The sequence below is a fragment of the Microtus pennsylvanicus genome, chromosome 1 (assembly GCF_037038515.1).
Source record: "Microtus pennsylvanicus isolate mMicPen1 chromosome 1, mMicPen1.hap1, whole genome shotgun sequence".
Lineage (NCBI taxonomy): Eukaryota > Metazoa > Chordata > Mammalia > Rodentia > Cricetidae > Microtus > Microtus pennsylvanicus.
In genome coordinates, this window is record NC_134579.1 from 102,945,753 (window position 1) to 102,972,217 (window position 26,465).

Consider the following 26,465-nt stretch of genomic DNA (forward strand, 5'->3'; position numbering starts at 1 on the left):
TTCAAACAAAGATTCTGTATGACCAGAGTGGTCTGGAATTTCCTGTGATGCCCATTCTCATGTGAACTCACAATCTTCCTGCCTCAGACTCCTGCGTGCAGAGACTGCAGCCGTGTTCCACCATGTCCTTACTCTGTGAACCTGGGCAAGACCTCCTTGGGTGGTGTGGGACTGGTCTGCGCTCCCCCCCCTCTGCTGTGTCTACTCCAGCAAAGGCCTGCTCGGGCACTCAGGGGACTACCTGGTTACCAACTGCTGGGTTGATTTAAGACATATGGCTTTGGGGAGGTTGGGGGGAAATGTGTCCCTCCACCCCCATACAGTAGCATACAGAAGGTAAAATAAAAGCCTGGGTCCAAAAATTCTGTGTAATTGTGCTCATCTGTAATCCCAGTATTTGGGAAATAGTGGCAGGAGAATCAGGAATTCAAGGTCACCCTTAGCTACACAGAGGGTTTGAGTGTGGGCTATGTGAAACTCTGTCCTAAAACAACAATAAGGACGTTAGGATGTACATGTGTTAGAAGAGTAGTTGGTTGCTGGTGGCTTTGCATGCAGAAAGCCATGGGTTTGAATCCTCCCTGGTGTAGGTGCAAGGCTGTAATCCCAGCACTTGGGAGGTAGAACAGGGAGGATCAGGTGTTCAAGGCTATTCTAAGTTTCTGGTCCTGAACAGTTTGACCGCAGCCTGGGCTTTATGAGATCCCGAGATAAATACAAATAAATAAAAAGGACTGGGTCAGGCCATCCAAGATGGAAACCTGGGATTCCTCCCTTCCCGACCTTGGACACTTCGGGATACAAAGTGACCAGCAGGGCAAGCCATCCAGGGATCCTCCAGGCGTCCTCCGAGTGACCTTGATATATCCTGACGTCCCCCAGGGAGGGGGGTTCTAATCTGCGGCTGGGAGACTCCGGAGGCCCCAAGGTTGTGAGTCCTCCCCCACCGTGGCACGGGGCGGGCCGTGCGGGCTAATCCCGTATGTAAATGACAGCCAATGGAGGGTGGTGTTGCGCGGGGCTGGGATTAGGGCCGGGGCGAATGGCTGGCAATCTTACTGGGATTACAGAACAAAGAGAGAACCTCCCAGAGCCCGGGCTCGGCTTCGCGCTCGCTCCGCGCCCCGCCCTCCGCCGCAGCCCGCGCCGGGGGTGGGGGCCCGCGCAGCCCCCGGCCGGCCGCCCGCACCGCGTCCGCCCTCCTTCCCTCCCTCCCTCCCTCCACTGATCCTGTCCCCCCCCATTCTCGGATTATTAACTCGGCAGCCAGTGGCGACTGGATCCAGCGAGTCCTGGCCGCCGGGCCGGGGCCGGGGCGCCCGGAGCGCTTGGGGATCCTGCAAGGTAAAAAAGGAGAAAGTTTGACTGGGGGTGGGGTGGGAGTGGGGGATGGGGTGGGGAATGATGGCGAGGGGGTGCTCAGGAGCTTGCCTTGGCCTTGAGCCCCTATTTTGTACACCCCCCCGCCTTTTCAGTGTGTTGTGTGCATGGGAGGTCCCTTCCCTTCCCCTCCCCCTCCAGGTGTCTCAATTCTAAGGCCCGCCTTTTGGGGTGTGTGTGCACGTGATCGGGATTATAATTCGAGTTTGGAGGGGGATGGGTTGGGATGGTCAGCTTCTTCCCTCCGGATACCTGCTGGAATCGGGAAAGCCGTCACCCCTCTTACCCTCACATTCCCCGGAGGTGGCGAGAGAGGCGCCCCACTGGCCTGGAGCCCAGCAGGCCCGGATACAGTTGGGCGAATGAGGTCAGTGGTGCTGCCCTGCCGTGGGGAGGTTGGTGGAGGGGGCGTCGGAAAGAGGCTTTTAAAGACCTCCTCCCCCCTTTTTCCTCTCCTGTCTCCCAAAGCGCAAGCTGAGTACGCACACTGCCCCAGAGCGGTGGTTTCTTTTAGGGGGTCATTCTGTAAAGGGGCTGGCTTGCATGGTAGGAGCCGGACCTCTTTGGTTGGTTGGGGGTGACGGTAAAGAGACTTAGGGTGGCAGTTAAGAGGGGCACAGAAGGTGCCAAGGAACAAGTTGGGGGAGCCTCGACTGTGGGTGGTCTCGGAGTTCTTGAGGAGGAGGGGGAGGGGCCAAAGGGTGCCTAGCGTCTCCCCATCCGGAGTCTCGAGAAGTGATCTTGATCGTTGTGACACCCAGCCTTGCAGCCAGGCAGGAGCTGGGAGTGCAACCTTTCCCTGGCCTAGGCCCCAGGGAAAGCTGGGGGGACGTGGCTCTTAGAGTTCTTCTGCCCAGTCAGGAGGCTAGTGGAGCTCCAGTTGGCTTCTGCTCTGGTGACCCGGCATCCCAGGAGTAGACTTGAGGTGGCAGTTCCTGGGTCCCCCTTCCTGGAGAAGTGAAGGAACTCAGGGGTTGGGCTCACCTATGGAGTGTGTATCTGGAATGTGGGGTGGCCGGACCGCCGCGGCTTTTTTTTTCCCCAGAGGACTGGGGATTTAGTAGGGGCTTCTCTTACTGCTCAGTGCAGAGCGTCGTCCGGGGTGCTCAGCGGTCAGTGAGTGCTCCGCGTTCCTCTGTGGTGGCCTTCCAGTCTCTGGCCTTGGGAGGTGCCTTGATCCGTTCATTTATTTTAGCAGCGTCATTCCCAGAGGGAAAGGGCACCGACATCGATTATTTATTCTATTTGGAGCAAGAGGAAGTGGTAGGAGGCTGGTGGCTGGCAGCTGGGAGGGGCTGGGTAGTGGGGCATCAAAATGGGGTGCCCATACTGTCCGGCGCCTCAACATCGTAAGTCACCTGTTCAGGGCTTCAGAAGTGCTGAGATTGACTTTGGCCTCTTTAGAGAAGCTATCAGCAGACCTAGAAACAGGCCTAGCCTGGAGGTGGGGGGATGTTGGAACCCCCTAGCCTGTTTCTGTATACAGCTTGCTCTGTATCTCATTCTATAGCCAGCTCTGCGGATGACCTAGAAATTGCCAGTTCCAACTCCAAGGGTCCCAGTGGATCCCAGACAGGGGAAATGAGAAAGGATTGGGTCTGTGCAGGCTTCCTTGTCTGGTCGTTGCACACAAGAGTTTGGTCTTGGGGACACTGTCTTGAGGGGCATGTCTAACTTCCTAAGTGATTTGTCTCGATGCGGGGCTTGGGGGTGGGGAAAGGGTCATTTATTTACATACTAATGACATTTTTGCTATCATGTAAGGCAGGCTCCCATGAGCCCAGCCGGCCCCTGACACGCGGCAGTCTAGTGCCCGGGACTTGGAAACAGTCCGAAAGGCAGACATAATAATAGAGGTCTCGGAGGCAGCTGCTCAATTGCTGCATGTGCAGAGATCGGGGCGTGCACGGTTGGGTAATAGCTGGGTTGTTGGGGACCCGAGGTGAGCTTCCCGGGTGGCAAGGCTCGGGATATTCATCATGTCTTGAGTGTGACCTCGGGACCACAGACAGCATCTCCCGGCCTCCGAGACCCTGGGTTTTTCTCACCTTGGCCCTCTGCGAGGACACCCCAGAATCACTCAGGGGATCCTTCTGAGGAACTGGCTAAGGGACAGTGTGGAAGCCTGTAGAATTTTCCTCTTTTCTTTCAAACTTCAAGAGTTGCCTAGTTATGTTTTGTCCCCAGAGCCTACCACATCTGTGTTGCCATACTGTCCTGGCTTTCTTCTGTCCCTATCTTGCTTAGCTCTTCGAGTGTGTCCCTTGGATTGCACACCATGTAAGTGGGGATGGGAGCTTGTTAGTCACTTGTTGAATTCACATGTTGGAATGAATGAATGAATGAATGAATGAAATCCTCTGTTATTTTCTCTGTGTATATTCGTGTGCACTCATACCCGTGCCGTGAAGGACTAGACTAATTAGGTAGTTACTTTTTTTTTTTTTCTGAGACAGGGTTTCTCTGTGTAACAGCCCTAGCTGTCCTAGAACTAGCTCTGTAGACCAGGCTGGCCTCAAACTCACAGAGCTCTGCCTGCTTCTGCTGAGATTAAAGGTATGAGCCACCGTGGCCTGGCTAGGTAGTTAGTTTTATAACTCAGGCTGACCTGTAACTCAGGACAATCCTCCTGCTTCAGTCTCCCAAATGCTGGGATTACAGGCATGTCCTACTGTCTTTCTAGGACGTCCTCCATTCCTGGCACCCAAGGGACACTCTGTCAAGTTATCCCAACCTATGTGTTCCCCCAAACATAAGGCTGGCACTGTGGCCCCCAGCCTGATTCTTCCTGCATCTCTCTCTTCAGATGCTTCAGGTGTGTGTGTGTGTGTGTGTGTGTGTGTGTGTGTGTGTGTGTGTTCGTGCAGCCAGCAGCCAGTGACACAAGCCAGGATTTTTGGGACAAACCTGCTGCTTGGGGCCTGCAGAAACCTTGATAGATGCTTGAAAAGCAAGATTTGTGTGAGTTAATTCAGAAGCTCCAGGGAGTAGAACAGGATCCTGACTGAGGGATCAGATACTGCATACTGAGTTGGTTTTTACTTTATTCATTTAAAACAGGGTCTCACTATGTAGCCCAGGTTGTCCTTGAACTCATGATCTTTCTACCTCAGCCTTCCCAAGTACTAGGATTGCAGGCAAGTGCCACCATGCTTGGCATGAACTCAAAGGTTGCATAAGCGCACTCCCGGATGAGGAGAGATGGAGATATGGACCCTTCAGAGACTAGCGAAGTTCCAGCAGAGACTTACTGTGGAGGTGGGCCTGGAGAAGGATGGATTTCTGACCTTAGGAGTGAAGTTGCATGGAGAAGCGGGGAGCTCCCGGTCAACACGCATGTCTGTGGTTTAACAACCCTGACTGGAGCTGGGGAAGTAAGTACATCATGAGGCTGTACGTTCAATCCTAGTACCTGTGTGAAAAGCCTGTTTTTTTTTTTGTTTTTGTTTTTTTTTTTTTGGTTTTTCGAGACAGGGTTTCTCTGGTTTTGGAGCCTGTCCTGGAACTAGCTCTGTAGACCAGGCTGGTCTCGAACTCACAGAGATCCGCCTGCCTCTGCCTCCCGAGTGCTGGGATTAAAGGCGTGCGCCACCACCGCCCGGCTGAAAAGCCTGATATGGTCCTGTGCACTTGTCTTTCCAGTATTGGGGACAAGGAGACAAATGGACCCTGGGGCTTGCCAACCAGCTCACCTCGTCTATTTGGTCAGTGTCAGGTTCCAGCAGTAGACCTGGTCTTAGAAAACAAAACAAGCCAGGCGGTGGTAGCAGCGCACGCCTTTCATCCCAGCCCTTGGGAGGCAGAGACAGACGGATCTCTGTGAGTTCGAGGCCAGCCTGGTCTACAGAGTGAGTCCTAGGACAGGCTTCAAAGCTACAAAGAAAAACCCTGTCTCGAAAAAAACAAAAAGACAAACAAAAAAACAACAAAGTAGTTAAGAGTGGTGGTGCAGGCACTTGGGGAGGTGGAGGCAGGTGGATGGATCTCTGAGTTCGAGGCCCGCCAAGTCTACATAGTGAGTTCCAGGGGTACATATTGAGACACTGTCTCAAAGACAAAACAAGCAGAAAGTGGATGATGCCTGCAGAGGGACAGCCCGGGAGGCATTTGCCTCTGTGTGCACTTGCATACACACACACGCTGAACTGTTGCAGGATATTTGATCACAGTGCAACCCCCGAGATTGCATGATTTTCTGGAAAAACCTGATTCTAGCTGTGGTGTGTCTCAGCTCCGGCACACACCTTTAATCCAAGAACTTTCTGCTTGAATATTGTAAATAGGATTAAGGCAACCATCGGTCAAGAGGCAGAGCAAGCAACCAGGTGACCATGAGTGGACACAGGATTATTAAGAAAAAAAAATTAGAGAAGAAGCAGGATGGGGCTGGAGAGATGGCTCGGTGGTTAAGAGCACTGACTGCTCTTCCGGAGGACCTGGGTTCAATTCCCAGCAACCACATACAACTTACAGCTATCTGTAACTCCAGTTCCAGGGGACCCAGCATCCATAGCAAAACACTAGTGCACAAAAAAAAAAAAAGGCAGGATGCAGGAGGATGGATAGAGAGACACAGGAAGAGGAAGGGAGGGACGTTGAGTTTGAGAGATGTTTGAGATGGTAGGAGAAAGGAGAGGCTTCTGGGACGTTGGCGGAGGATGGCCAGCTGGGTGCTTCCTCTACCTCTCTGAGCTAGCAGGCTTTCACCCCAGCATCTGGCTCCTGAGTCTTTGTTGTTAAAGTGGAATGATCGAGATTTTGTTATAAACCACACTAAATAAATGACAGAAAGCTAATGTGACCGTGGGCAGATCTTCATGGCTGGCTTGACGTCTTCCTTCCTTCTAGTCTTCCTGTTTTGATGGTCACTTAAGTTCAGCAACTTATTGGGGGTGCACAGGGTGCTGGGAAGCTGGGGAGCCTGGGTTCTTCTCGCAGTTCACCCCCGCCTTGCCCTGTGACCCAAGAGGAGCCTTTGCCCCTGCACCCACCTTGGGTCATGGGTCTAGAAGGACCTAACTTGACAGGCCTGTGATTGGCTGCTTTGTCAGTTTCAGACACAGCGTCCAGGTGATGGTTATGGGCAGGAAGAGGCTCCGAGCGCCGGCTCAGGGAGATGAGTTTCTCTTTGGTGGATGGACTTTATCCGTCTCTGGGTGTGGGATGACTCATGGAGTGTGTTCCGGACAGGGAGGGTGGGACTCTCATTCCAGACACCTTTCTTGACCCGGAGTGGAGCCTGGTTGGCCTGGAGCTCTTCGAAGGTTCTCCTGTCTCCCTCTTTCAGGACCACCTGCCGCTGAAGTCTAGATTTAGCTAATAAAAATAAGGATGGCCGGTTAAATTTGGACTGCAGATAAGTCAGGGATGACGCAGTTCAGCTAAGAACTACTGTTCATTTATAGAGCACCCTGAACTGGAGATCTTGGGGTTTATCTGCTAGCCTTATAATTTTGTTCTGTAGGGGATTGAGGGTATGGGTGAGAGAAGGGAGGGGCTTGGGGTCAGGGGTCAGATTAAGGCTCCAGGGACAGAGCAAGTTGATCTGATTATAGTTCTCTTAACTTTTTTTTTGTGTGTGTGTGTGAATGTGTGTGTGTGTAGCTCAGAGGTTAGCTTGGATATTGTGTTTCTTAGAAGCTGTCTGCCTTGTATTGTTTTTCTACCTTGGTTTTGTTTGTTTAGAATTGTTTTATTTTTATGTGTGTGTGAGCGCTTGGGCGCGTTCGTGCGCGCATGCTCACATGCACATGCTTGTGTTGCCGTGTGGAAGCCAGAGGGGGTGACTGATGATGTGGAACCGGAGGTACAGGTGGTCGTGAGCCACCTGACATGGATGCTGGGAGCCACACTGGGGTCCTCTGCAAGGACAGTCCACGCCTTAGCCACTGAGCGATTTCGCTAGCTGGTTTTGAGACAGGGTCTCTCATTGGCCTAGTGTTTGCCATGGAACCTTGGCTGACTGTCCAGTGACGCTCAGAGACCTGCCCATTTCTGCCTTCCTAGTGCTGGGATTAGAAGCGCTACCACGCCTGACTTTATTATTGTGTGTGTATCACGTGCATGTGCACCAGAGCGTGTGTGTGTGTGTGTGTGTGTGTGTGTGTAGTTCAGAGGATAACTTTCAGGAATTGCTTCTGTCCTCCCACCACGTGGGTCCTGGGGACTGGACTAAGATCTGTCAGGTTGGTGGTAAGCTCCATGACCCGAGCCACCTCACTGATGCTGTGCTTGTTGCTCTGTTGGTTTTGGGGATTGAACATGGGTCCTCACGTTTGTGCCGCAAGTGCTTTGCCAACTAAGCCATCTCCCCAGCCCTTTTTTTTTTTGTTTTTTTATTTTCTCAAGATAGGGTTTCTCTGTGTATCCTTGACTGTCCTGGAACTCACTCTGTAGACCAGGCTGGCCTCAAACTCACAGAGATCCACCTGCCCCTGCCTCCCGAGTGCTGGGATTAAAGGTTTGTGCCACTGCCGGGCTTGTCTTTAACTTTTTTAGTAGAGTTTACAGTTTACTTCACTGGGGCCTGAGGTCCCTGGAGGTCTGGGTGACATGAAGATTTAGGGCTCTCAGATCCCAAGTACAAGAACCTTTTGTTTTGGGGTTAATTTTTGTGAGTCAGAGGCAGACAGATCTCTGAGTTCAAGGCTGGCCTGGTCTGCAGAGGGAGGTCCAGTACAGCCAGAGCTGTTACACAGAGAAACCCTGCCTCAAAAAACAAAAAAAAACGGCCAGGAAATGGTGGCGCAGGCCTTTAATCCCAGTACTCGGGAGGCAGAGGCAGGCAGATCTCTGTGAGCTCAAGGCCAGCTTGGTCTACAACATGAGTTCTAGGTCAGGCTCCAAAGCTACACAGAGAAACCCTGCCCCGAAGAAACAAAAACCAAAACCCAAAAAACAAAACAAAACAAAAAATTGTAAAGCCAAAACTGAGCAAGCACTAGGAGACCGTGTCTCTGCTGTCTCCACAGTGTTAGGTAGGAAGTTTGCATCTCTTCCTCTCACAGGCTGGGGAGAAGGGCTGCCTCCCTGGGGGACGTGAAATGAGCACATGTGTCTCGGCCCATTTACTGTGGCTATAACTGAATCCTGCAGGCTGGGTAAGAGTTCATGGGTGGAGGTTTCTTTAGTTTATGGTTCTTAGGGTACAAGATTAAGGGGCCCACACCTGGCAATATTTTTTTCTTTTTCTTTTTCTTTCTTTTTCTTTTTTTTTTGAGACAGGGTATGTATGTATCACTGTTTATCTCTGTCTAGCCTGGAACTTGATATGTAGACCAGGCTAGCATTGATCTTACAGAGCTCTGGCCACCTCTGTCTCCTGAGTGCTAAGATTCACCACACCCCACTGTGAGGGCCCTCATGCTCTGATGCAGACCTGAGGTGTTGCATGGTGGGACCGATCAAGGGCTAGCTTGAGTCTCTCTTCATTTTTATAAATGTTTCTATTTACTTTTTATTGTTACCGTTATTTTATGTGTATGAGTGTTTTGCACCCATGTTTCTCTGTGTATTAACTGCATGCTCACTGCCCAGGGAATTCAGATCCTCTGGAACTGAGTTCCAGACGCTTTCAAGCCATCCTGTGGGTGCTAGGAATCGAACCCTGGTCCTCTGCAAGGTCTAGTGCTAACCACTGAGCCATCTTTCTGACCCCAATATTTCATTCTTGGTTATTATGTATATATGTGTTTGTGAGAGTGTGCTTTAGGGAGACTGAGGCAGGAGGATTATGAGATTGAGACCAAGCCTGGGCTACCTATCGACTGTCTCAAAAATAAAACAACACTTTTGGATTGTGTCTGGAGAGGGGGGCCTCGGCTGTTAAAAGTGCTTGCTGCTCTTGCAGAGGACCCAGGTTTGGTTCTCTGTCAATTCGCAAACACCTGAAAATTTAGTCCCAGGTCTCTGGTACCCTTTTCTGGCCTCTTTAGGCTCCTGCACACGCGCGGTGCACATAAACTCACGTTAGCACATACACATAAAAATTTATATTAAATTTAATAAAAAAAGATTGAAAACAAAATGAAAAGAGGGGGAGTCTTTATTTTTCCACCCATCCATTGGCTATTCCACCAGCCAATGGGAAATGTGCAGGGCTCTTGCCCTTAGTGGTAATCTCCAGATAGCACCTATGAGTGTCTCTCGCCAGTCATGGCTATGTATGTATATTCTGGCTGGCTGGCTGGGGGACAGCTGGCGACAAGCCTACACCAGCACAGGTCTTTTTTTGGTGCCCATACCAACATGATCCCACATTTATCAGAGCAGGGGATGGTCCTTCAGTCTCGGTCAGGCAATCAACCCTCATCCCTGACAGTTACTGCTCAATGTTCTGTCTCTAATCTTACGTTTCTGGAGTGTCACATAGATGGGATGACAGAGTATATGACCTTGGAGACTCGCTTCTTGCACTCAGTACTGCCCTTGGTGTAGCGTGGACCAGAAAGAAATCTTTTTGGATTTCTTTCTTCTCACCCCCATTGAACCAATGGTTTTGCATTTGTTAAGTGGGCACTCTGTTGCTGACTTGCGTGAGTCCGTAATACCTCTCTGGGGGACTCTAGGTAAGCACTCCACGGCTGAGCCATGCCTCCTGCACCTCCCTGGGCGATTCTAGGTAGGCATTGTCCCTCTCAGCTAAATCCGTAATCTCTCTGTTTGAGACAGGGTCGCTCTTGTAGCCCAGGTTAGCGTGAGACTGATTTTGTAAAGATGGGTCTCAAACTCTGAGATCCTCCTGCATCAGTCTCCCGAGTTCTGGGATTATAGGTATTTCACACCAGGCCTGTCGGTCACTCGGTTGGACACTGTGTGGTTGTGTCACACACACATCCCCAGCTACATCTCCGGGGCAATCCAGGCATTCCCAGAGAATTTGTGTGCTTTGGAACTATCCAAAATGGGGGGGGGACTCTTCCCTCTTTGTTGTTTAGTTGGTTTTTCAAGACAGGATTTTTTTCTGTATCTTTGGAGCCTGTCCTGGAACTCCCTCTGTAGCCCAGGCTGGCCTCGAACTCACCGAGATCCACCTGCCTCTGCCTCCCGAGTGCTGGGATTAAGGGTATACTGGGATTAAGGGTGTACGCCACCACCGCCCGGCTCTCTTTCCCTTTTGCACAAGAGCACCTTCCCTGCCCCCTTTGAGAGCTGACCCGAGGCCAGGAATGCACCCACCTCTGGTCTCAGGAGCTGGAATTTCATCCGGCGTTTCTGGTGACTCACACAGCGAGCCCCTGCGATGAAATTACACCTTCCTGCTGCCGCCCTCGGGGCCGCTGGTCCCGGATCCTCCGCCGCCCAGGTGGGCTCTGGAACAGAATCTATGCTGTAGGGCCAGGAGAGCTAGGCTTGGGATGGTACCAGGCAGGGGAGCCGTCTCCTGAGTGATGTCATGTCCACTTCTTAGGTTCTCCTTGTTCCAGGAGTCAGTTGGGAGTTGGGAGTCCCCGGTTATGTGTCCACAGCTGTAGCCACTCTGTTTGGTGTGGAAATTTCGAGTTGCTTTTGTGGGTAGAGAAGCAGGATGGAAAGGCCATGTGACTGTGATTTATGTGAGACAGAACAGCGCATACTTTATTGCCTTGGGCATGCACTTGCATGTCTGTCTGTCTGTCTGTCTGTTTGTATGATGAGGCCCTTTCCCTTTCTCTTTTTCCCCTCCTCTTTCTTGAGACAGGGTCTCAGGTCGACCTGTAAAACACAGTATTTAGCCAAGGATGACCTTGAATTTCTTAGCTACCTGCTTCCTCTTTTCAAGTTCTGGGATCACATGCTTGTATCCCTATGTCTGATTCATGCGGTGCTGGGATTACATGTGTGTATCCCCATGTCTGACTCATGCAGTGCTGGATTACATGTGTGTATCCCCATGTCTGATCCATGCAGTGCTGGATTACATGTGTGTATCCCCATGTCTGATTCATGCGGTGCTGGGATTACATGTGTGTATCCTCATGTCTGACTCATGCAGTGCTGGGATTACATGTGTGTATCCCCATGTCTGACTCATGCAGTGCTGGATTACATGTGTGTATCCCCATGTCTGATCCATGCAGTGCTGGATTACATGCGTGTATCCCCATGTCTGATCCATGCAGTGCTGGGATTACATGTGTGTATCCCCATGTCTGATCCATGCAGTGCTGGATTACATGCGTGTATCCCCATGTCTGACTCATGCAGTGCTGGATTACATGTGTGTATCCCCATGTCTGACTCATGCAGTGCTGGATTACATGTGTGTATCCCCATGTCTGATCCATGCAATGCTGGATTACATGTGTGTATCCCCATGTCTGACTCATGCAGTGCTGGGATTACATGTGTGTATCCCCATGTCTGACTCATGCAGTGCTGGATTACATGTGTGTATCCCCATGTCTGATCCATGCAGTGCTGGGATTACATGTGTGTATCCCCATGTCTGATCCATGCAGTGCTGGGATTACATGTGTGTATCCCCATGTCTGACTCATGCAGTGCTGGATTACATGTGTGTATCCCCATGTCTGATCCATGCAGTGCTGGATTACATGTGTGTATCCCCATGTCTGACTCATGCAGTGCTGGATTACATGTGTGTATCCCCATGTCTGATCCATGCAGTGCTGGGATTACATGTGTGTATCCCCATGTCTGATCCATGCAGTGCTGGGATTACATGTGTGTATCCCCATGTCTGACTCATGCAGTGCTGGATTACATGTGTGTATCCCCATGTCTGATCCATGCAGTGCTGGGATTACATATGTGTATCCCCATGTCTGACTCATGCAGTGCTGGATTACATGTGTGTATCCCCATGTCTGATCCATGCAGTGCTGGGATTACATGTGTGTATCCCCATGTCTAATCCATGCAGTGCTGGGATTACATGTGTGTATCCCCATGTCTGATTCATGCAGTGCTGGGGATTGAAGAGTGATTTTTGCCTGTGAGGCAAGCGCTCTACAACTGATCCCCATCACTATTTTTTTTAACGGTTTATTTATTGGGTGGGCATGCATGTGCCACAGTGCACATTTGGAGGTCAGAGGGCAGTTTGAAGAACTGTGTCCTATTCTTCCACTGTATGGATTCTGGGGGTCGAACAAGTTGTCAGGTGTGGTAGCAAGTGCCCTTACCTGTCAAGCCATCTTGCTTGCCCTTGTGGGTGTTTTGAGTTGACTTCTCACTATATAGTTTACGTTGGTCTTGAATTCTTGGTCCTTAGCCGGGCGGTGGTGGCGCACGCCTTTAATCCCAGCACTCGGGAGGCAGAGGCAGGAGGATCTCTGTGAGTTCGAGACCAGCCTGGTCTACAAGAGCTAGTTCCAGGACAGGCTCCAAAACCACAGAGAAACCCTGTCTCGAAAAACAAAACAAAACAAAAAAAAAAAAAAAGAATTCTTGGTCCTTCTGCCTCAGCATCCTGAGAGCTGGAGGGTCACAAGTATACACGACCACTTCTGGCTGAGATGTGGGTTTTTGTGGGTTTTGTTTCTTCTCGTGTCCTTCCTTCCTTCCTCCCTCCCTCCCTCCCTCCCTCCCTCCCTCCCTCCTTCCTTCCTTCCTTCCTTCCTTCCCTGTACTGTGGCTAAAATCCAGAAACTCACACATACTAAGCAAGCTTTCTACAATTAAGCTTCAACCCCAGCCATGAGTTTGGAGGTTTTAAAACTTGTCTGTCTGTCTGTCTCTCTGAGTGTGGCTGTGTCTGTGTGTGTGTATGGTTATCCTGGCCTTCCCCTGACAAGTTTTGCCAACCGCAGCACCCCACCCCCACCCTGCATCTCTCCCATGTCTCCTTAAGTCCATAATGGTTGGACCCTTGGGACCAGCACTCAGTGAGAGACTCTGGAAAACTCTGGGCCAGTAACTGGTGCAGATGGGACCTGGGATACTCCCAGGTGGCTCATTGGTAGAACAGGACCCCTGCCAGCTCACCCATCTCCAAGGTGGTCCTGGCCGCTTCTGGGGGGTTCTTGTGACTGGGCCAGGTTGGTCTTTTGTGTTTATCTAGGAGCTGGTTTTTCAGGAATAGCTGCTTCTAGCAGCAAGGCCAAAGCTGGGAGTGAGTGGGGCCCTGCAAGGGAGGTGACGCCCCCTTCCTCCATGCACCCTGGCTTCCAGGTGCCTACACAGCACCCGCAGCACCCGCCCTGCTCCCAGGCAGGTGGGCAAACCATATCCTCCTCTTTGATCCAGATCCATTGCCCGCCCACCCTGGGCCAGCCACAGCCTGAGACTCTGGTCTCAGCACCTTCAAGCTGAAATGCTCTTTGGTCTTCCTGAGTCAGAGGCCACAGCACCTCCTCAGGGCATCCCCAGCTCACAGCGGAGGGCACTGCAAACATCAGGCAGGGCCTTTGAAGCCAGGCAGGAGTGGGTTCAAGTTCCAGCTTGACCACTGACCTGCCGAGTAGCCTCAGGCAAGTGACTTCATCCCTCTGAGCATCATGGGAATAAAGAAGAACCTTGGGGGTGGGGGGAGAATATTTTTTGGTGTGTGTGTTGCGCGCACACGCGCGCTGTGGGACACATGTGGAGTCAATTTGGGGGTCAGTTCTCTCCTACTATGTGGACCCCAGGGATTGAACTTGATGGCTCTCAGCTCATGGTGTAGCTGAGGATCACATTTTTGTTTTTTTTCGGTTTTGTTTTTCCCGAGACAGGGTTTTTCTGTGGAGTTTTTGGAGCCTGACCAGTCTGGCCTCTAACTTACAGAGATCCACCTGTCTCTGCCTCCCTGAGTGCCTGCCGGGATTCAAGGTGTGCGCCACCACGCCCTGCTATAAAGAATGTTTACGTATTACTCTGTTTCCTGGGCCCAGTAACCAGTTGCAGGGCTCAGCTTGGAAGACTTTTTTTGTGGCGCGTGTCCTTGATCTTCTTGGCTTCTCCAAGCTTGTGTTATGAGTCCCTCCTCTGAGTCCTGCCGCCTGAGCCTTGAGGCCCAGCCACAAATGAGACACCTTCTGTTTGTTGCGCTCACGGGCAGAGTCGTCAGTTCCAGCAAAACCAGGTGGGACGGAACTCGTCTGACTCGCAGTCACATCCCTGAGCACCCTCCGTCTTAGCTAGGGGGTCTAGGGTATCCTTCCAGCAGGGATGTCGATGCACAACGCAGTGAGACCCCATGTCAAAGCAGAAAGTAAGACAGGGATGGTGGCATGCATACTTCATGCACTGTACATATATGGTGGCCAGGGCATGATCTGAAACGCCCAGTGGAGGAAAAGAAAATGGACTGCAGAGACACCTGGAAGAGCTTGGTTGTGGTTCACAGGGGAGAGAGGCACTGGGTTTTACTCTTCAGAACCCCAGTCTCCCTGGGAGGAACTCTTAAATCCCCTTACATCTGCTCGAACCTCAGAAATCACAGTGCTTGTAGTTTGATAGGTGTGTGTTGTGTGTGTGAGGGGGGTGTCTAACAACCAAGACAGGCTTCCTCCAAAAGATATCTCAGGAGACTGGCAGATGGGATGTCTTGATATTGCCCCATCCTGGGATGGGAGCTTCTAGGCTTGGGTATGCAAGCCCTGGATTTTATTTTGTTTGACCTTTAACTCAGGATTTGCCCCTGCCTCAGTCCCCTGAACGGAGGACTCATGGGTATGAGTCACACGCCCAGCTGCCTGGGGTTTATTCTGGTGTAGGTGTTGTGTCTCCAGTGGATGGGCCTGCATCTATCCTCTTAAGGTCCCCAGGAGCACTGAAGACTTCTGAGCTTAGGTAGGAGGATAAAAGGTGGGCAGGGCAACAAAGTCAGAGGGCAGGGGCGTGGCTCAACATTAGAGCTCCTGCCTACAATCCCCCAGTGAGGGGCTGGGGTGTGGCTCAGTGGTAGAGCCCCTGCCTAGAATCCCCCAGTGAGGGGCTGAGGTGTGGCTCAGTGGTAGAGCACCTGCCTAGAATCCCCCAGTGAGGGGTTGGGGTGTGGCTCAGTGGTAGAGCCCCTGCCTAGAATCCCCCAGTGAGGGGCTGGGGTGTGGCTCAGTGGTAGAGCACCTGCCTAGAATCCTCAGTGAGGGGCTGGAGTGTGGCTCAGTGGTAGAGCCCCTGCCTAGAATCCCCCAGTGAGGGGCTGGGGTATGGCTCAGTGGTAGATCCCCTGCCTAGAATCCCCCAGTGAGGGGCTGGGGTGTGGCTCAGTGGTAGAGCCCCTGCCTAGAGTCCCCCAGTGAGGGGCTGGGGTGTGGCTCAGTGGTAGAGCACCTGCCTAGAATCCCCCAGTGAGGGGCTGGGGTGTGGCTCAGTGGTAGAGCACCTGCCTAGAATCCCCAGTGAGGGGCTGGGGTGTGACTCAGTGGTAGAGCACTTGGCTGGCATTCGGGAGGCCTTGAGTTGAATCCCAGGAGTTTGGGAGAGCATTGAGAGTAAGCCTGGAGTAGCCGTGCATGGTGGCACACACCTGGAATCCCAGCCCAGAGACTGAGGCAGGAAGCTAACAGGTTCCAATGATAGTCGTGCCTGTCAGAGCTCAGCCGTGTGGCCTGGATGCCCAGGTTCCTGGGGAACACTTGTTTGGATGCCCATGAGTCCTTCCTGACTTTGTCAATGCTCCGCTTTAGTTACCTTTTCTGAACTTAACCATTTTATCCTAGTTGGCTCTGTTCCTAGTTTTCATCCCCAACTTGCCATCCAGTAACCAAATCTAGCATTTCTGATCATCTGCCAGTCCCCCATCCTGTTCCCACACTCTTGTCTCTGGTTAAGGACTGATGAGACTTTGGGCTAACTGTATAAACCTCAGCTTTTCAGGTTGGAGGGGGTTTGGCTCAGTGGTAGAGCCCCTGCCTAGAATCCCCCTGTGAGGGGCTGGGGTGTGGCTCAGTGGTAGAGCCCCTGCCTAGAATCCCCCAGTGAGGGGCTGGGGTGTGGCTCAGTGGTAGAGCACCTGCCTAGAATCCCCCTGTGAGGGGCTGGGGTGTGCTCAGTGGTAGAGCACCTGCCTAGAATCCGCCAGTGAGGGGCTGGGGTGTGGCTCAGTGGTAGAGCACCTGCCTAGAATCCGCCAGTGAGGGGCTGGGTGTGGCTTAGCTGGAAGAGTGCTTGTATATTATGTATGAGGTCCTGGGTCTCTTGGCAGCATCACATAACCTGGGCATTTTGGTGCACACATGTAATCCCAACCAACCTTTGGAATACGAAGGCTGGAAAATCAGAAGTTCAATGTTAGCCTTGGTTACATAGAAAATTGGGGTCAGCCTAGGTTACATGAGACTGTCTTCAAAAAATAAAATAAGAACATAAGCTCTTCTTTTCTGTTCTAGGAATTATAGCCAGCTCACAAGGCAAGGGTTTCTGTCCAGTCCATTAGAGTCACACAGCATTAGGTGGATGAAGGTAGACTGGAGTAGGGCTGAGCCTGGTGGGGGGAGGGGTTGCAATGGTGTCCTGAAGAGAACCTTGGTAAGATAAAAAAGTAGATTATTGAATCTCCTTTTAAAAGGCAACTACTAGTTTTGATTAATAAGGAAATGCAGGTTATTAGTTAATCACCTAGTAAAATTGAACTTGTAGTCACATTAGATATGTTTTCAAGGTCAAGCAAAGATATATTTTAAACAGGTCATCCTCAGACACTTCAAAGATCCACAGAATATGGCTCACCAAGACAGAATACATATGAAGTATTTTCTCTGAAATTGTCAAATGCAAATGGACTAGACATTGTTGATGTAGTTATTGCCTATATATATTGAATACAGTCATTGTACTTATAGTTTTTCTTATATTACTTATGGCCTTCTTTTTAATTTTAGACAAAAAGGGAAAATGTAGTGGCATTTCGTATGCATTTTAATAACTAAAGCTTGCTGGGCAGTGGCGGCGCACGCCTTTAATCCCAGCATTTGGGAGGCAGAGGCAGGCGGATCTCTGGTGAGTTCGAGGCCAGCCTAGTCTATAAGAGCTAGTTCCAAGGCAGGCTTCAAAGCTACAGAGAAACCCTGTCTTATAGATAGATAGATGGATAGAGCAAGTTTACCTGAAGATCAGGAAAGTAAAACAGCCACACTGGCCAGCCTTACAGACCAGGCAGCAATAACACACACCTTTAATCCCAGTGGCCACACTAGTTTGCTGTCGAAACCAGGTGGTAGTGGGGCACGCCCTTAATCCCAGCACTAGAGAGGATTATAAAATGGGAGGAGACAGCGCTCAGTCTCATTCTATGGTTTCCGGGAGGCAGGATCACCCATTTTCCGACTGAGGTAGAGGTAAGAGCCAGTGGCTGGCTGCTTTGCTTTTCTGATCTTCAGGTTGGACCCCAGTATCTGTCTCTGAGGTTTTATTAATCGTACTTCAAACCTTGGATGATTCGGCCTAGCGGTTAGAATTTTGTAGATGGGACAGGAGCTGGAGTGTGTTCAGGTAGAGGCAGGGGCAGGATCAGCAGGACACAGGGCCAGATGACTATAGAGAATGTCTGAAGTGGATTCAGATAGTGGAAGAGACCAGACTGAGGGAGAAGGGCTTGTAGTCCGGCCTGCTACAGCTGAGGCCAAGAGAGCCCTCAGATAACTAACGCATAGATTAAGTTCTGTTTGTGGATAGGAAAACAGGCTGTGGTGGGTAGGTGCCTACAATGCCTAGACTCTCATGTGGAATTGGAAGCCGAGTGTCCTGATCTGCCCGGAATAGGAATAGCCTTTCTGGGGCTCTGCGGGTAGAAGGGCAGGCCGCAGTGGGAGGGGCAGCCTACTCAGAAGGGAGAGTTCTCACCCACCCCACCCCCCAGCCAGCGCCCAGGGTTAGATCATCCCGGAGCCTTTGGCTGTTTTCCATTCAGCCTTCATTTCCCGACTTGAAAGGACCTGATACCCCTCCACCTCCTAGATCTTCTCAGAAGGCCTGTTTACGTCTGGCAAGGGGGGGGGTCTCCAGAGACACCATCCTGGGCCTCCCACCACAACCTCGCCCCTGGGGCTGGCACTGCCCCAAATCTGGCTTCTCTGCACTGCATCCTAAGATCCATCCTGTCCTGGAATGAATGTATTGGTTGGTATACCAGTGTGAATAAGCATGAATCTGCCACTGGGAACCAGGGTCCCCTGGGCTTCCGACTGAATGATAGGGTGGCATGGCCCACTCTGCGCCCCTTGTATGTGGCAGGGAACAGAGAGGACAGGGAGAGTTGATGTCAGAGTGACGGAGGGGGCGGGGCAGCACTTGGTGATGTCACAGTTGCTCAGTAACCAGCGCTCAGGGTAGCCTAGCCTGCCAGCCACTGTGCATGTGGCCTCACCTACAGCCCTCACCTTGGCCAGAACTGTTGATACCCTTTTGCTGTGTGGTAGCTGAGGCAAGGAGGGTATTGGCAAGGTGAGGGCTGTGCCTCTGAGCCTCATCCTAGCCCCCCACTTGGGGATTCTAGGCAGGTGCTTTAACACTGAGCCACGCCCCTAGCCTCTCACTGGGGGATTCTAGGCAGGGGCTCTAACTCCGAACCACACCCAAGCCCCTCACTGGGGGATTCTAGGCAGGGGCTCTAACTCCGAACCACACCCCAGCCCCTCACTGGGGGATTCTAGGCAGGTGCTTTAACACTGAGCCACGCCCCTAGCCTCTCACTGGGGGATTCTAGGCAGGGGCTCTAACTCCGAACCACACCCAAGCCCCTCACTGGGGGATTCTAGGCAGGGGCTCTAACTCCGAACCACACCCCAGCCCCTCACTGGGGGATTCTAGGCAGGTGCTTTAACACTGAGCCACGCCCCTAGCCTCTCACTGGGGGATTCTAGGCAAGGGCTCTAACTCCGAACCACACCCAAGCCCGTCGTTGTGGAATTTTAGACAGGTTCTCTATAGCTGAGCCATGCCCTTAGCCCCGTGCTGTGGGATGCCAGGCAGTTGCTAGTGTTTGCCGGAGGGTTTGATGTGCCAACACTGGCACCCTCTACTTCCTCGCCTACCAGTTATTCAGTCGCCCAGATACAACCATTTAAGCTGAGGATGGATCATCTGTATAATGATGACCCCATGAGATCATCGTGCCTAGAGCCGGGGCTGTGGCTCCATTGATAGGGTGCTCGCCTTATATGCAGGAAGCCTGGATTCCATCCTCAGCACCATGTAAGCTAAGTGTGGCCCATACACCTGTGGTCCCAGCCCTGGTAAGGGGGAGGCAGAAGGATCAGGACTTCAAGGTCATTTTTAGCTTTGTTGCAAGTTGGGAGGCCAACCTGCACTCGTTAAGATCCTGCCTTAGACGAGCAAGCAAGCAAAGTTCATTGACTTACTGCCTTCAACATGTCTTAGTTTGTTGATGTGTGTATCTTGAGTGTGCACACAGTGCAGGAATTGACCAACAATGCTTTTCTTCCAATCTGTTGTGGTTGCCCCTTGATGTGTGGCTGCTTATAGAGCACCTACTGTATACCAGACACTGTCGCTGGCTCCCTCTGTCAGCAGTGGACGGAACAAAAAGGGAGATCTCTCACCACATCACGCTTTTGGGTCGGACCACCACACTGGCCTTCCCATCAGATGGAACATACCAGAAACTGACCATGGGGTGGGGATGCTGTATTGGCCTTTGAGATGGTCATCTGCGTTTCTAACCAGTGTCGGGACCTGTGGAAAGGGTGCAGAGTCTGGGTGTCACACTGCACGTGGGTCCTCAACCCTGTGTGTGTGAGGAGTCAGGATATATGACCCTTGACCTGGGGTCGGGTATGCCCATTTGACCCTGCTTTCCTTCCGAAAGAAGGAAGCTAATTAGAGCCCATTCTGTGTCTCTTTCTTACCACAATCCCCCAGCCTCCACCTTCCACTCTGTCTGCTTCTCAGCACCCCACCTCACCCCCGCCTCCGTTCTGTCTTGGTGTCCTTCCTGATTTTTGACCTGCCTCCCCGCTAGGGTGTCAGTGGCCAGCCTTCTTAACCTCCCCATAACACCTTCTCTGTTTTCTCTCTTGTGTGTTGCTTGCTCTTCGACCTCTTGCCATCCACTTGAGGTCTCTGTACCCTGCCTGTCTCTCAGATCATGAAGTCTTCTCTGTACCCTGTCTGTCTCTCAGATCTTGTCTCTCCAGTCCGGGTACCCAGCCCCACAACCCCTTAACCTACATGGGCCTTGGGCAACCTTCACCCAATAGAGCCCAGCTCCTTCCATTCCTGCTGTCTTTCTTTCCCAGGTTATGGGCATTCATGTGGACATCTGAGTTGTATGGCTGAGATTGGTCTCAATATCTCCTCCTCAGCACTCTGTGCCCCCAAATCACTTCTTTGATATTTTCCTATCTGTTGCAGGCTTGGCCTAATCCCCACTTCTCAAACTTCAGCTGTGACCCTGGGGGCAGCATTCCATCTGCCATAACCCCTCACCCTGTGGGCACTGTACCTGCTTTGAGCCCTTCTACTGTGACTCCTGTTTGCTTGAATGTCCTTGGTCCAAGGGCCTTAAGGCCGACTTAGTGTCTTCACCTACCACTTCCTGCTCCTCCCCTCAGCACTGGCATCCCTGATCCCCACCTCACACACTTGCCCAGCCTCCAGCCAAGGCCACTGTCCTGCTCAACCCTGGCCGCGACACGTGGGCGGCCCAGCCTGGCGGCTGGGTTTCCTGGGCAGCCAGTCATTTGGCAAGCCTTCAAAGTCTGCTCAGCTCTGTGGCCTAGGAGGTGGGTACTTTGGGCTGGGGTGGGGCAGGCGTCCCCCTTGATGACTGCATTGCTGAGGTCAGCTCTGGCATCATCTCCTTTGGGGAGCCACTCCCCCCCGTTGCCTCCCATGGTTTTGTGCTTCTTGCTTGTCACTAATTTTGTCTTTTGAGGGTTCTTGTTTGTTTTGATCTTTGTTTTATTTTTGAGGCAAGCTCTTATGTAGTTTAGGCTGCCTTCAAGCAGGCCTGGTTTATGCATTGCTGGTGACTGAGCCCAGGGCTTTGCGCAGCAAAGCATGCTGGGACGTATCCACCAACTGAGCTACATTCCTACTTCATATCCGTGCCTCGGATAGAGTAAAAGGGATAGGTGTTGCTGTGCATGCCTGTAATCCCAGGGCTGGGGAGACGGAGGCAGGAAAATCAGGAGTTCAAAGTCATCCTCAGCTACATAGCAAGTTTGTAGCTATGGTTCAGTTGGTCGAGCGCTTACCCTGGCTCCCATCTTTAACACTGCATAAGTTGGGGTGGTGACACATGCCTGTACTCTGGTATTTGGGGGGTTGAAGTGGAAGAACCAGGAGTCAGAGTCATCTTTAGCTATCTCTAGAATTAGAGGCCAGCCTGGGCTGATGGAGACCCTGCCTCAAAAAAACAAAAACAACAAAACAAACAAGCAAAACCAAAAACTGGTTTTAATATTAGTAATCTATTTTCCTAGCACTGAGATGTCTGTCCCTTTCCAGCCTGAAGCCCAAGCATGCAGGGGTGGTGTGTGTGAGCTGCTGGTCGTGTCCCTGTGTGCATGACCAGTCCCATTTTGTGTGTGTGCAAGTTCGCGGAGGCTGTAGCTGTGGGAAGTCCTATGTCTGGACACCTGGGCAGACGCCCCCCTTTCTGGGCCAGGGGCTTGTCCCATCCCCCAGCCGCCCCAGGAGAGGCCTCTGCTGCCTGGAGATTAGTCTCCAAGGCCACGCTGCCAGTTGCCATAGGCACTCAGGTCCCAGATAGCACTGTGATTTCTCATCCTGGTCACGCAGGCGGCTGCCAGTGTCGCCTGCCAGGAGCCAGGCTTTAAATAACTGGCGGAAACCTGACCCTCCAAAGAAACTGTCTACCAAGGCCTGGCCTATCCACCTAGGGGTAGGCTGTGGGCAGTGGCACCAGGGCCTCTCCTGGGGGCTTGCAGCAACATGACAGAGGGTTCCTTTGGGGAAATCTAAGCCTCAGTACACAGGAGGGAACTCGGAGTCCTGCCTTGAGACTCTGAGCCTTGCACTTGAGGATTGTGTAGCCCACCGCCCAGGATGCTGGCTTTCTAAGGAGGAGGGACTTCTCACAGCCAGCCCTGAAACACAGCCCTGTCCCCCCAGCTCCCCTGCCCTACGATTACTAGAAAGTGGTGTGAATGCTGGACCGGAAAGCCGGTACTTGCTTCCTGGCCTGGGCTTTGCCTCAGGGCCCCTTTCCTGCCCCGAGGGCGAGGCATTTCTGCTGGGTGCTTGCTTGTTTTTTTTTTTTTTTTTTTTTTAATTTTTAAATATTTACTTTCAGCATGCTTTTTAAAAATCCCTTTTATCTATTTTTGTGTACGTGTATATACATGGAGGTCAAAGGACAGCTTTCAGGATGAGTTCTCTTCCTTCTGCCATGTGGGTCCTGGGGATCCTACCCATGTTCTGCGGCTTTGGAGCCAAGTGCCCTTACCAGCTGAGCCGTCTCCCAGACCCTTTTGAAGCGCCCGTCTTTGCCTCCAAAAGTAATAAAGCAACCCCTTAAGTAATTTACAAAGCAGAAAACAGTATAAAGAAGGACATGCCAGGTGTGCGGTGATGCCTGTGACCCACCATTTCAGAGGTGGACCGGGAGGATCAGGGCATCCGCAGCTACTTAGTAAGTTAGCGGCCATCCCTGGCTATAGGAAACCCAGCCGGCGGGGATGGGGGTGGGGAGCTCGGTTGGTGGACTGCTCACACTCGGCTGGGCTGGTGGAGTGCTCACACTCGGCTGGGCTGGTGGAGTGCTCACACTCGGCTCGGCTGGTGGAGTGCTCACACTCAGCTCAGCTGGTGGAGTGCTCACACTCGGCTGGGCTGGTGGAGTGCTCACACTCGGCTGGGCTGGTGGAGTGCTCACACTCAGCTCAGCTGGTGGAGTGCTCACACTCGGCTCGGCTGGTGGAGTGCTCACACTCGGCTCGGCTGGTGGAGTGCTCACACTCGGCTCGGCTGGTGGAGTGCTCACACTCGGCTCGGCTGGTGGAGTGCTCACACTCGCCTGGACTGGTGGAGTGTTCACACTCGGCTCGGCTGGTGGAGTGTTCACACTCGGCTCGGTTGGTGGTGTGCTCACACTTGGCTGGGCTGGTGGAGTGCTCACACTCGCCTGGGCTGGTGGAGTGCTCACACTTGCATCGGTTGGTGGTGTGCTCACACTTGGCTGGGCTGGTGGTGTGCTCACACTTGGCTGGGCTGGTGGAGTGCTCACACTCGGCTCGGCTGGTGGAGTGCTCACACTCGGCTCGGCTGGTGGAGTGCTCACACTCGCCTGGGCTGGTGGAGTGCTCACACTCGCCTGGGCTGGTGGAGTGCTCACACTCAGCTCAGCTGGTGGTGTGCTCACACTCGCCTGGGCTGGTGGAGTGCTCACACTCGCCTGGGCTGGTGGAGTGCTCACACTCAGCTCAGCTGGTGGTGTGCTCACACTCGCTTGGGCTGGTGGAGTGCTCACACTCAGCTTGGCTGGTGGTGTGCTCACACTCAGCTCGGCTGGTGGTGTGCTCACACTCACACAGCCCTCCTTGGGTTCTATTCCCAGCACCGTGTAAACTGATCCTGGCAACACACACTTGCAGTCCTAGCTCAAGGGTCAGGAGGCTGAGAGTTCAAGGTCACTCTTAACTACTTAGTGTGTTTGAGGCTAGCCCCAGCTACTTGAGCTTCTCTCTCACAGGGGTGGGGGTAAGGGGACTTGGGCAGGACATGGTGGCATGTGCCTGGCATCCTAGCTACCGAGCAGGTGGAACACAAGTCTAGGGTTAGCCTGCGTGACTTAATAAGATCCTGTTTAAAAGTAAAGTAAAATGAAAAATATTATTTATTCCAAGTAATGACCGTAAATATATATATATATATATATATATATATATATATATATATGTATCTGTGTGTGTGTGTTTGCTTGTTTTATTTGTTTTTCTTTTTCCTTTTTTTTTTTTTGGTTTTTTCGAGACAGGGTTTCTCTGTGGCTTTGGAGCCTGTCCTGGAACTAGCTCTGTAGACCAGGCTGGTCTCGAACTCACAGATCCGCCTGCCTCTGCCTCCCGAGTGCTGGGATTAAAGGCGTGCGCCACCATCGCCTGGCAAATATTTATTATGTATACAATATTCTGTCTGTATCTCTGCAAGCCAGAAGAGGGCACCAGACCTCATTACAGATGGTTGTGAGCCACCATGTGGTTGCTGGGAATTGAACTCAAGACCTTTGGAAGAGCAGGCAATACTCTTAACCACTGAGCCATCTCTCCAGCACCTTTGTTTTTCAAGACTGGTTTTCTCTGAGTAGTCCTGGCTGTCCTGGGCCAGGCTGGCTTCAAACTCACAGAGATCTGCCTGCCTTTTCCTCCGGATTGTTGGGCTTAAAGGCCTGTCCCTTCACCGCTCAGCAATAACAATAATTTTGCAAATCAGACCCGTTTTGCCAACTCACTGTTTGCTTGCTATCTCCTGCCCTTCACTGTTTAGATACCGTTTGTCTGTTCCTTTTCACGTGTGTCATGTGGTGTCTGTGCACGTGGGCATGCTTGTTGACATGTGTGGGTATGCACATGCGTGGAGTGACCCAAGTCGATGTTGGAAACCTCTCCATTTGTCTTCCACTTTGTTCACTGAGGCAGGGTCTGTCAGTCAAACCCAGAGCTCGCTGACATGGCTTCTAACCTGCTCCGTGGATCCCTTGTCTCTGCCTTCCGTGGCTAGAATTACAGGTGGGCCACCATGCCCCTCGGCATCTACATGGGTCCTCTTAACAGGCACTCTGACCACTGAGCCATCTCCCCAAACATTTAACTTGTAGGCTGGAGGGGAACTGCCAGTCACAGCCCACCTTGATGTGTGTGTGTGTGTGTGTGTGTGTGTGTGTGTGTGTGTGTGTGTGTGTGTGTGTGCGCGCGCGCACACGCGCCTTGGCACCGGTATGAAGGTCAGAGGACGACCTCATGATTGGTCCTCTCTTCCATTGTTTTGAGGCAGGGTCTCTGTTATTCACTACTGGGTCCTCCAGGATAGCTGTCCCATAGTTTCCAAGGATTCTCTTAGTCTCTCTGTCCGTCTCTCCACCGACATACGGGGATTACAGGCAGACATGCTACTGTGTGGGGCTCTTTCATGGCTCCTCAGGCTTGTGTGGCAAGAATTTTTACACACCAAGCCATCTCCTTGTTCTGAGACGCGGTCTCTCACTTGCCTGGGACTTATCAGTTCAGCTAGGCTGTCCGTCCAGTGAGCCCCAGGAATCTTTCTGTCTCTGCCTCCTCAACATTGAGGCACCGCCACACCTAGCTTGTTTTCACGTGGTTGCTGGAGATGAAACGGAGATCCTCGTACGCCCGAGCCATCTTGCCGTCTCCCTCGCTGTCTGACTCTGGATGCCAGGCTTTGACCTGGTTTTGAACTCTGTATAGCGTGAACTTTCGCACCTGGAATCTTTCTTCATCATTTCGACATCCAGCCCTGGTGTTGCGTGAGGCTGAGGCGGAGGCTGGGCTGCCTATCTGATGTGTTTTCCAGTAGATGGGGCTCCAGGGAACAGACGAGGAGGACTGTGCTGAAATCACAATCTCGGAGGTTTGTTTCTCTAAAAGATCTAGCCTGCTTGCACACGAAAGGATGTCACCATGCGTGGTAGGGCAAACCTGTGATCCCAGTCCTTGGGATACTGAGGCAGGGGGATTATAAATTCAAGGCTATGTCTGGGCTACATAGTGAGAACCTGTCTCAGAAGTCTGTAGGCTGTGGGGTTGGTTAGATGGCTCAGAGGGTAATGGTGCGTGCCAGGAAGCTTGGCAAACTGAGTTTGACCCACATGGTGGAAGAAGACCTTGACTCCTGAGAGTTATTCTGTGACCTCCACATACTTGACCTAGCAGCCCCTCCCCCAATAGACTGATAAATGTAAAAGCAAAATTAAAAAACAGCCATAGCCTGAAGCAGGAATTGCCATAAGGTGGAGGCCAGTCTGGGCTCCATAGGGAGATATTGTCTCAAAAACAAAACAGCTATGTTATAGATGAAGTGGCATGGTGGAGGACATGCCTGGAATCCCCCAGTGAGGGACTCGGAGTGTGGCTCAGTGGTAGAGCACCTGCCTAGGACCCCCCTCCCCAGGGACTCGGTGCGGCTCACTGGTGCACACTGGCCTCTTAAGAACAGGTCCTGGTTTCTTCACTAGTATCAAAGGAAGAAAGGAAAAAAAAATTCCAGAATTTGCATTTGCA

The 26,465-nt window shown here is 52.0% G+C and overlaps 1 protein-coding gene across 16 annotated transcripts in view; it reads left to right on the top strand.

Moving 5' to 3' along the window:
* Positions 1-1,130: 1,130 nt before the first annotated feature.
* Positions 1,131-26,465, top strand: part of Gtf2ird1 (GTF2I repeat domain containing 1) — a 93,949-nt gene continuing 68,614 nt past the window's right edge. For 6 of the 16 annotated variants that reach the window (XM_075977389.1, XM_075977325.1, XM_075977352.1 and 3 more), the window contains exon 1: positions 1,566-1,747. In XM_075977389.1, the coding sequence (XP_075833504.1) occupies positions 1,607-1,747 (141 nt within the window). In that variant the 5' untranslated portion in view covers positions 1,566-1,606. Of the gene's footprint in view, positions 1,345-1,528; positions 1,748-26,465 lie in introns of those variants that run through there. The other 10 variants (XM_075977334.1, XM_075977343.1, XM_075977468.1 and 7 more) reach the window with 6 other exon arrangements.